At 40.9% G+C, this 12,181-nt stretch overlaps 1 protein-coding gene across 1 annotated transcript in view; it reads right to left on the reverse strand.

Moving 5' to 3' along the window:
- The window catches only part of plxnb3 (plexin B3), a 325,474-nt gene that overhangs the window by 60,704 nt on the left and 252,589 nt on the right, over window positions 1-12,181 (reverse strand). Inside the window, exons 30-34 of the mRNA XM_052484163.1 lie at window positions 11,768-11,849; window positions 8,174-8,340; window positions 7,233-7,393; window positions 5,270-5,417; window positions 3,912-3,976 (exon numbers count right to left, since the gene is read on the reverse strand). Coding sequence (XP_052340123.1) covers window positions 3,912-3,976; window positions 5,270-5,417; window positions 7,233-7,393; window positions 8,174-8,340; window positions 11,768-11,849 — 623 coding nt within the window. The remainder of the gene's footprint in view (window positions 1-3,911; window positions 3,977-5,269; window positions 5,418-7,232; window positions 7,394-8,173; window positions 8,341-11,767; window positions 11,850-12,181) is intronic.

Genomic DNA, 12,181 nt, shown 5'->3' on the forward strand with positions numbered 1-12,181 from the left:
TCCAATAACCGGCTCCAATAACCGGCTCCAATACCCGGCTCCAATAACCGGCTCCAATAACCGGCTCCAATAACTCGGCTCCAATAACCGGCTCCAATAACTGGCTCAATAACCTGCTCCAACAACCGGCTCCAACAACCGGCTCCAATAACCGGCTCCAATAACCGGCTCCAATAACCGGCTCCAAAACCGGCTCAATAACCGGCTCCAATAACCGGCTCCAACAACCGGCTCCAACAACCGGCTCCAACAACCGGCTCCAATAACCGGCTCCAATAACCGGCTCCAATAACCAGCTCCAATAACCCAGCTCCAATAACCAGCTCCAATAACCCAGCTCCAATAACCAGCTCCAATAACCCAGCTCCAATAACCAGCTCCAATAACCTAGCTCCAATAACCAGCTCCAATAACCGGCTCCAATAACCAGCTCCAATAACCGGCTCCAATAACCGGCTCCAATAACCAGCTCCAATAACCTATTTCCAATAACCGGCTCCAATAACCGGCTCCAATAACCGGCTCCAATAACCGGCTCCAATAACCGGCTACAACTAACCGGCTCCAATAACCGGCTCCAATAACCGGCTCCAATAACCGGCTCCAATAACCGGCTCCAATAACCGGCTCAATAACCAGCTCCAATAACCAGCTCCAATAACCAGCTCCAATAACCCAGCTCCAATAACCTATTTCCAATAACCAGCTCCACTAACTCAGCTCCAATAACCGGCTCCAATAACCGGCTCCAATAACCAGCTCCAATAACCAGCTCCAATAACCAGCTCCAATAACCAGCTCCAATAACCTATTTCCAATAACAAGCTCCAATAACCAGCTCCAATAACCCAGCTCCAATAACCAGCTCCAATAACCAGCTCCAATAACCCAGCTCCAATAACCAGCTCCAATAACCCAGCTCCAATAACCAGCTCCAATAACCAGCTCCAATAACCTATTTCCAATAACCAGCTCCAATAACCCAGCTCCAATAACCAGCTCCAATAACCAGCTCCAATAACCCAGCTCCAATACCCAGCTCCAATAACCCAGCTCCAATACCCAGCTCCAATAACCCAGCTCAATAACCAGCTCCAATAACCCAGCTCCAATAACCAGCTCCAATAACCAGCTCCAATAACCCAGCTCCAATAACCAGCTCCAATAACCAGCTCCAATAACCCAGCTCCAATAACCAGCTCCAATAACCAGCTCCAATAACCCAGCTCCAATAACCAGCTCCAATAACCAGCTCCAATAACCAGCTCCAATAACCAGCTCCAATAACCCAGCTCCAATAACCAGCTCCAATAACCAGCTCCAATAACCCAGCTCCAATAACCAGCTCCAATAACCCAGCTCCAATAACCAGCTCCAATAACCAGCTCCAATAACCCAGCTCCAATAACCAGCTCCAATAACCAGCTCCAATAACCCAGCTCCAATAACCAGCTCCAATAACCAGCTCCAATAACCAGCTCCAATAACCAGCTCCAATAACCCAGCTCCAATAACCAGCTCCAATAACCAGCTCCAATAACCCAGCTCCAATAACCAGCTCCAACCAACCAGCTCAATAACCAGCTCCAATAACCAGCTCCAACAACCAGCTCCAATAACCAGCTCCAATAACCCAGCTCCAATAACCAGCTCCAATAACCAGCTCCAATAACCAGCTCCAATAACCCAGCTCCAATACCCAGCTCCAATAACCCAGCTCCAATAACCAGCTCCAATAACCCAGCTCCAATAACCAGCTCCAATAACCAGCTCCAATAACCCAGCTCCAATAACCAGCTCCAATAACCAGCTCCAATAACCAGCTCCAATAACCAGCTCCAATAACCAGCCCAATAACCAGCTCCATAACCCAGCTCCAATAACCCAGCTCCAATAGCTCCTGAGTAACAATGATAATAATGCCTGAATGGAAGTGTTTCTATTGATTCATTATGAATGTCTGTCTCACCTCTCAACCAGCTGCTTGTATCTGGGGATCTCCACAGAACACTGTAATACCTGGAACAATACCCACAGAACACTGTAATACCTGGAACAATACCCACAGAACACTGTAATACCTGGAACAATACCCACAGAACACTGTAATACCTGGAACAATACCCACAGAACACTGTAATACCTGGAACAATACCCACAGAACACTGGAATACTGAACAATACCCACAAAACACTGTAATACCTGGAACAATACCCACAGAACACTGTAATACCTGGAACAATACCCCAGAACACTGTAATACCTGGAACAATACCCACAAAACACTGTAATACCTGGAACAATACCCACAGAACACTGTAATACCTGGAACAATACCCACAAAACACTGTAATACCTGGAACAATACCCACAGAACACTGTAATACCTGGAACAATACCCACAGAACACTGTAATACCTGGAACAATACCCACAGAACACTGTAATACCTGGAACAATACCCACAGAAAACACTGGGTACCTGGAACAATACCCACAGAACACTGTAATACCTGGAACAATACCCACAGAACACTGTAATACCTACCCACAGAACACTGTAATACCTGGAACACAGAACACTGTAATACCTGGAACAATACCCACAGAACACTGTAATACCTGGAACAATACCCACAGAACACTGTAATACCAGAACAATACCCACAGAACACTGTAATACCTGGAACAATACCCACAGAACACTGTAATACCTGGAACAATACCCCACAGAACACTGTAACACACTAGGAACAATACCCACAGAACACTGTAATACCTGGAACAATACCCACAGAACACTGTAATACCTGGAACAATACCCACAGAACACTGTAATACCTGGAACAATACCCACAGAACACTGTAATACCTGGAACAATACCCACAGAACACTGTAATACCTGGAACAATACCCACAGAACACTGTAATACCTGGAACAATACCCACAGAACACTGTAATACTGGAACAATACACAGAACACTGTAATACCTGGAACAATACCCACAGAACACTGTAATACCTGGAACAATACCCACAGAACACTGTAATACCTGGAACAATACCCACAGAACACTGTAATACCTGGAACAATACCCACAGAACACTGTAATACCTGGAACAATACCCACAGAACACTGTAATACCTGGAACAATACCCACAGAACACTGTAATACCTGGAACAATACCCACAGAACACTGTAATACCTGGAACAATACCCACAGAACACTGTAATACCTGGAACAATACCCACAGAACACTACAGAACACTGTAATACCTGGAACAATACCCACTGAACACTGTAATCCAATACCCACAGAACACTGTAATACCTGGAACAATACCCACAGAACACTCTGGAACAATACCCACAGAACAGTAATACCTGGAACAATACCCACAGAACCTGTAATACAGAACAATAATACCTGGAACAATACCCACAGAAACCTGTAAGCTGGAACAATACCCCAGAACACTGTAATACCTGGAGCAATACCCACAACATAATTTATAACCAGCTCCAATAACACCAGCTCCAACAATACCCAGCTAGCTAGCTACAATAACCAGCTCCAATACCCCAGCTAACCAGCTCCAATAACCAACCAGCTCCAATAACCAGCTCCAATAACCAGCTCCAATAACCAGCTCCAATACCAGCTCCAATAACCAGCTCCAATAGCTCCAACCCAGCTCCAATAACCCAGCTAACCCAGCAATAACCCAGCTCCAATAACCAGCTCCAATAACCAGCTCCAATAACCAGCTCCAATAACCCAGCTCCAATAACCCAGCTCCAATAACCAGCTCCAATAACCCAGCTCCAATAGCTCCTGAGTAACAATGATAATAATGCCTGAATGGAGAGTGTTTCTATTGATTCATTATGAATGTCTGTCTCACCTCTCAACCAGCTGCTTGTATCTGGGGATCTCTCTGGCGTAGAGCAGCTTGTTCACTGGAGAGTCCTGTTGGCAGGAAATCAACATCACCACGTTAAGAGAGAATATGTTTGTCAAAAACAAAACGACCATCGTCATCATCATCGTCATACTAAACGACACAAAGTCTCCTGTTCCTCGGCATTATCCACTCTGAACAGAAATGATGAGGACCTATGAGATCTCCTGTCCTGAACCCAATCAGTGATGCATTATCCACTCTGAACAGAAATGATGAGGACCTACGAGATCTCCTGTCCTGAACCCAATCAGTGATTACTGATTTCTAAATAACAAATTCATTCATTCAAATTAATAAATAAACAGATACAAGAGGATTGTGTTTTATTTATTTTATAAAATGACAGACCCAAGGTCCAAACTAAACTCTGCTCTATACCACAATTATTAACAACCCAGATATTGGGGTGGCAGGGTAGCCTAGTGGTTAGAGTGTAGAGGCGGCAGGGTAGCCTAGTGGTTAGAGTGTAGAGGCTTACTGTTAGTCCCCTAGTAGGCCTGTTACTTCTGTGTGCAAGAGGAGTCTTTACAACATCCGAACCTTCGCAGCGAGGGGAAAAACCTCCTCTTTTTTAAAATGTAATTTTAAAATGTTTAATTAACTAGGCAAGTCAGTTAAGAACAAATTATTATTTACAATGACGGTCTACCCCGACCAAACCCGGACGACGCTGGGCCAATTGTGCTCCACCACACGGGACCCTCAATCACGGCTGAATGTGATACAGCCTGTGCCTCCAGCCGCGGCTTTCGTGGAGCGATGGGTAACGATGCTTCGAGGGTGACTGTTGTCGATGTGTGCAGAGGGTCCCTGGTTCGCGCCCGGGTATGGGCGAGGGGACGGACGTAAAGTCATATCGTTAACTCTAATTGGGGATCATACTTAGTGTGTCCCTTTTTCCCACCTGTGATGTGGGATATTGTTTTGTATAGTGCCTATAATGTGCGCTACGTAAGGTTAATTATTTGTTGTTTTGGGAAGTTTAATAAATATGTGGAACTCTACTCACGCTGCTGCGCCTTGGGGCCCAGACACACACGCCAACGTAGAAACACAACACCTAGAAAACCCAGAGGGCTCTCTATGGTCAGGGCGTGACAAGAATGGTGGTTGTTTACTTGTCTCAGAATTACACTTTATGTTCCATGTGTTGGACCCAATTCCTTTTCTAAACTGAGCTTTTGTGTGTTTAATATCTGTCTTTTTTTGTTTTGTTTTCTTTGTTCTCTCTTAATACCCGGAGAACATTTGTGAAATTTCTATAAAAATACTATTTTCAAATAAATAAAATGACTGACCCGTCCGACTTTGTGTTCGGAGGTGGTACAGGAGTCGATGAACGTCTGAGCGATGACCGAGAGGACGGCGTCCACGCTATCCGTCACCTGGACATCAAACACAAACTGAGGGTTCTTCAGGATGTTGACCCAGAACCTCAGAGGCAGGCTGGAGGAAAGGGAGGGAGGAGAGGTGGTTACCCAGGGAAACTCAGGACGCAAGGAGATCATTCAGTCTGCTCATTCAGTCTGCTCAGTCAGTCTGCTCAGTCAGTCTGCTCAGTCAGTCTGCTCATTCAGTCTGCTCAGTCAGTCTGCTCAGTCAGTCTGCTCAGTCAGTCTGCTCAGTCAGTCTGCTCAGTCAGTCTGCTCAGTCAGTCTGCTCAGTCAGTCTGCTCAGTCAGTCTGCTCAGTCAGTCTGCTCAGTCAGTCTGCTCAGTCAGTCTGCTCATTCAGTCTGCTCAGTCAGTCTGCTCAGTCAGTCTGCTCAGTCAGTCTGCTCATTCAGTCTGCTCAGTCAGTCTGCTCAGTCAGTCTGCTCAGTCAGTCTGCTCAGTCAGTCTGCTCAGTCAGTCTGCTCAGTCAGTCTGCTCAGTCAGTCTGCTCATTCAGTCTGCTCAGTCAGTCTGCTCAGTCAGTCTGCTCATTCAGTCTGCTCATTCAGTCTGCTCAGTCAGTCTGCTCAGTCAGTCTGCTCATTCAGTCTGCTCAGTCAGTCTGCTCAGTCAGTCTGCTCAGTCAGTGACTGCAATGCAGTCGATCTCAGAAACGACCATTGAAAGTCTCACACTCCTCTAATTTTCAGTGAACTTTTATAATAGAAGACAGCAGACTTGCATGAAGGTCTATGTTCTGTTAGACAGCAGACTTCCATTAAGTTCTATGTTCTGTTAGACAGCAGACTTCCATTAAGTTCTATGTTCTGTTAGACAGCAGACTTCCATTAAGTTCTATGTTCTGTTAGACAGCAGACTTCCATTAAGTTCTATGTTCTGTTAGACAGCAGACTTCCATTAAGTTCTATGTTCTGTTAGACAGCAGACTTCCATTAAGTTCTATGTTCTGTTAGACAGCAGACTTCCATTAAGTTCTATGTTCTGTTAGACAGCAGACTTCCATTAAGTTCTATGTTCTGTTAGACAGCAGACTTCCATTAAGTTCTATGTTCTGTTAGACAGCAGACTTCCATGAAGGTCTATGTTCTGTTAGACAGCAGACTTCCATTAAGTTCTATGTTCTGTTAGACAGCAGACTTCCATTAAGTTCTATGTTCTGTTAGACAGCAGACTTCCATTAAGTTCTATGTTCTGTTAGACAGCAGCTTCCCAAAAGCTGCTTCTTTTAAAAATGTATTTACAGTGGCTTGTGAAAGTATTCACCCCCCCTTGACATTTTTCCTTTTCTTGTTGCCCTACAACCTGGAATTAAAATAGATTTCATGTGGGTTTGTATCATTTGATTGACACAACATGCCCACCACTTTGAAGATGCAAAATAGGTCTGATTGTGAAACAAACAAGAAATAAGACAAAAAAAAAATGAAAACTTGAGACTGCATAACTATTCACCCCCCCCAAAGTCAATACTTGGTAGAGCCACCTTTTGCAGAAAGTCTCTTGGGGTATGTCTCTATAAGCTTGGCACATCTCGCCACTGGGATTTTTGCCATTTCTTCAAGGAGAAACTGCTCCAGCTCCTTCAAGTTTTGTGTATGTTTTTGTGTATTTTCAATTTTGTGTATGTCCATTACATGAAATCCAAATAAAAACCCATATAAATTACAGGTTGTAAAGCAACAAAATAGGAAAATACGCCAAGGGGGATGAATACTTTTGCAAAGCACTGTAGACTTTACAGAAAGACAAACCAGGACCCAGTGACTGACTGGGCCCGTTGGATCTCTTGAAGAACAGTAAACATCAATCAGCCAATGGTTGGATCTCTTGAAGAACAGTAAACATCAATCAGCCAATGGTTGTCTGACCTGTTGGTCTTCCAGATGTGCACGGTCTCGGGGTCGTCGATGCCGTGTTTCTCCGCCATGTCATCCAGGAAGTCAAAGAAGAAGCGCACAGCGATGGGAGGAGGGCGCTTGGTGTTGAGGATGGCTACGAACACATCGTCAACGAACTTCTGCAGCGTCCCCTGGAGGGGAGAGAGACACAACAGCTAGGTATATAAACTCTACCAGCTACATATCTATAGAGCTTCTACATTCAAACAGTTTGGGAAATACAGTATGTAACTGGTATGGCCTTGGTCTGTTCCCTCTGTGTGTGTGTGTGTGTGTGTGTGTGTGTGTGTGTGTGTGTGTGTGTGTGTGTGTGTGTGTGTGTGTGTGTACCTACCTTCATAGATAGTAGTCGTGTCAGGTATATCTCTGGTATGGCCTTGGCCCTCTCCCTCTGTGTGTGTGTGTGTGTGTGTGTGTGTGTGTGTGTGTGTGTGTGTGTGTGTGTACCTACCTTCATAGATAGTAGTCGTGTCAGGTATATCTCTGGTATGGCCTTGGCCCTCTCCCTCTGTGTGTGTGTGTGTGTGTGTGTGTGTGTGTGTGTGTGTACCTACCTTCATAGATAGTAGTCGTGTCAGGTATATCTCTGGTATGGCCTTGGCCCTCTCCCTCTGTGTGTGTGTGTGTGTGTGTGTGTGTGTGTGTGTGTGTGTGTGTGTGTGTACCTACCTTCATAGATAGTAGTCGTGTCAGGTATATCTCTGGTATGGCCTTGGCCCTCTCCCTGTGTGTGTGTGTGTGTGTGTGTGTGTGTGTGTGTGTGTGTGTGTGTGTGTGTGTACCTACCTTCATAGATAGTAGTCGTGTCAGGTATATCTCTGGTATGGCCTTGGCCCTCTCCCTCTGTGTGTGTGTGTGTGTGTGTGTGTGTGTGTGTGTGTGTGTGTGTGTGTGTGTGTGTGTGTACCTACCTTCATAGATAGTAGTCGTGTCAGGTATATCTCTGGTATGGCCTTGGCCCTCTCCCTCTCTCTCATGCTGCTCTTCCTGTGTTTGGGGATCTCTGGTTCCTCGTTGGACTTCACCAGGTGCCACAGCCTCAGCCCCTCCTCCCCATCCCCCTCCAACATGGGTGTCTCTACGGAGCGCACAGAGGGACACACTTCCAGGTCACACTTCAATTGAAATGGCACTGTATTCCCTAAAACTAGTGTCCTACCAAGGGGAATAGGGTGCCATTTTGGACAGGGGGAATTTATACTATAGTAGTACATCTCTCTGATACATGTATAGGGTGCCATTTTGGAAACAGTTCTAACATAGTATTAAACAGGCTACATAGGATTAAACAGGCTACATAGGATTATAACAGGCTATATAGTATTATAACAGGCTATATAGTGTTAAACAGGCTATATAGTATTAAACAGGCTACATAGTATTATAACAGGCTATATAGTATTATAACAGGCTATATAGTATTAAACAGGCTATATAGTATTAAACAGGCTATATAGTATTATAACAGGTTCTATATAGTATAACAGGCTACATAGTATTAAACAGGCTACATAGGATTAAACAGGCTACATAGGATTATAACAGGCTATATAGTATTATAACAGGCTATATAGTGTTAAACAGGCTATATAGTATTAAACAGGCTACATAGTATTATAACAGGCTATATAGTATTATAACAGGCTATATAGTATTAAACAGGCTATATAGTATTAAACAGGCTATATAGTATTATAACAGGCTATATAGTATTAAACAGGCTATATAGTATTAAACAGGCTATATAGTATTAAACAGGCTATATAGTATTATAACAGGTTCTATATAGTATAACAGGCTACATAGTATTAAACAGGCTACATAGTATTATAACAGGCTATATAGTATTATAACAGGCTATATAGTATTATAACAGGTTATATAGTATTATAACAGGCTATATAGTATTAAACAGGTTATATAGTATTAAACAGGCTACATAGTATTAAACAGGCTACATAGTATTATAACAGGCTATATAGTATTATAACAGGCTATATAGTATTATACAGGCTATATAGTATTAAACAGGCTATACAGTATTAAACAGGCTATATAGTATTAAACAGGCTACATAGTATTAAACAGGCTACATAGTATTATAACAGGCTATATAGTATTATAACAGGCTATATAGTATTATAACAGGCTATATAGTATTAAACAGGCTATATTCTATTATAACAGGCTATATAGTATTATAACAGGCTATATAGTATTATAACAGGCTATATAGTATTAAACAGGCTATATAGTATTATAACAGGCTATATAGTATTATAACAGGCTATATAGTATTATAACAGGCTATATAGTATTATAACAGGCTATATAGTATTAAACAGGCTATATAGTATTAAACAGGCTATATAGTATTAAACAGGCTACATAGTAGTATAACAGGCTATATAGTAGTATAACAGGCTATATAGTATTATAACAGGCTATATAGTAGTATAACAGGCTATATAGTAGTATAACAGGCTATATAGTATTAAACAGGCTATATAGTATTAAACAGGCTATATAGTATTAAACAGGCTATATAGTATTATAACAGGCTATATAGTATTAAACAGGCTATATAGTATTAAACAGGCTATATAGTATTATAACAGGCTATATAGTATTAAACAGGCTATATAGTATTAAACAGGCTATATAGTATTACACAGGCTATATAGTATTAAACAGGCTATATAGTATTATAACAGGCTATATAGTATTAAACAGGCTATATAGTATTATAACAGGCTATATAGTATTATAACAGGCTATATAGTATTAAACAGGCTATATAGTATAACAGGCTATATAGTATTAAACAGGCTATATAGTATTATAACAGGCTATATAGTATTAAACAGGCTATATAGTATTACACAGGCTATATAGTATTAAACAGGCTATATAGTATTATAACAGGCTATATAGTATTAAACAGGCTATATATAGTATTATAACAGGCTATATAGTATTACACAGGCTATATAGTATTAAACAGGCTATATAGTATTATAACAGGCTATATAGTATTATAACAGGCTATATAGTATTATAACAGGCTATATAGTATTAAACAGGCTATATAGTATTAAACAGGCTATATAGTATTAAACAGGCTATATAGTATTATAACAGGCTATATAGTATTATAACAGGCTATATAGTATTAAACAGGCTATATAGTAGTATTAAACAGGCTATATAGTAGTATAACAGGCAATATAGTAGTATTAAACAGGCTATATAGTATTAAACTGGCTATATAGTAGTATAACAGGTTATATAGTATAACAGGCTATATAGTATTAAACAGGCTATATAGTGTTAAACAGGCTATATTGTATTATAACAGGCTATATAGTATTAAACAGGCTATATAGTATTAAACAGGCTATATAGTATTAAACAGGCTATATAGTATTAAACAGGCTATATAGTATTAAACAGGCTATATAGTATTATAACAGGCTATATAGTATTATAACAGGCTATATTGTAGTATAACAGGTTCTATAGTAGTATAACAGGCTATATAGTATTAAACAGGCTATATAGTATTAAACAGGCTCTATAGTATAACAGGTTCTATAGTAGTATAACAGGCTATATAGTATTAAACAGGCTCTATAGTATAACAGGTTATATATAGTATAACAGGTTCTATAGTATTATAACAGGTTCTATATAGTATAACAGGTTCTATATAGTATAACAGGTTCTAGAGTAGTATAACAGGTTCTATAGTAGTATAACAGGTTCTATATAGTATAACAGGTTATATAGTATAGCAGGTTCTATAGTATTAAACAGGCTCTATAGTAGTATAACAGGTTCTATATAGTATAACAGGTTCTATAATAACAGGTTCTATAGTAGTATAACAGGTTCTATAGTATAACAGGTTCTATAGTAGTATAACAGGTTCTACAGTAGTATAACAGGTTCTATAATAACAGGTTCTGTAGTAGTATAACAGGTTATATAGTAGTATTACAGGTTCTACAGTAGTATAACAGGTTCTACAGTAGTATAACAGGTTCTATAATAACAGGTTCTATAGTATAACAGGTTCTATAATAACAGGTTATATAGTAGTATAACAGGTTCTATAGTAGTATAACAGGTTCTATAGTAGTATAACAGGATCTATAGTAGTATAACAGGTTCTATAGTAGTATAACAGGTTCTATAGTAGTATAACAGGATCTATAGTAGTATTACAGGTTCTATAATAACAGGTTCTATAGTAGTATAACAGGTTCTACAGTAGTATAACAGGTTCTATAATAACAGGTTCTACAGTAGTATAACAGGTTCTATAATAACAGGTTCTATAGTAGTATAACAGGTTCTATAGTAGTATAACAGGTTCTATAGTAGTATAACAGGATCTATAGTATAACAGGTTCTATAATAACAGGTTCTATAGTAGTATAACAGGTTCTATAGTATAACAGGTTCTATAATAACAGGTTCTACAGTAGTATAACAGTGTTTACTCTCTCCAGTCTGGTAGACCTGGTGAATCCCCACGACAGCAGCTGATCTGGGGATCAGAGCCACTGTTGCTCCGTCTGGCACCTGAGGAGAGAAAACACCAAAAGCTATCAACATCCAAGCTGTGTTCGGTGGGCAACACATCAGCACAAGGGTTAGTGTTTCTGATTGGATAAGACACTCTGCACTCCTACTGAACACCACTCTGCACTCCTACTGAACACCACTCTGCACTCCTACTGAACACCACTCTGCACTCCTACTGAACACCACTCTGCACTCCTACTGAACACCACTCTGCACTCCTACTGAACACCACTCTGCACTCCTACTGAACACCACTCTGCACTCCTACTGAACACCACTCTGCACTCCTACTGAACACCACTCTGCACTCCTACTGAACACCACTCTGC

This window comes from Oncorhynchus keta, chromosome 28 (assembly GCF_023373465.1).
Source record: "Oncorhynchus keta strain PuntledgeMale-10-30-2019 chromosome 28, Oket_V2, whole genome shotgun sequence".
NCBI classification, from domain to species: domain Eukaryota; kingdom Metazoa; phylum Chordata; class Actinopteri; order Salmoniformes; family Salmonidae; genus Oncorhynchus; species Oncorhynchus keta.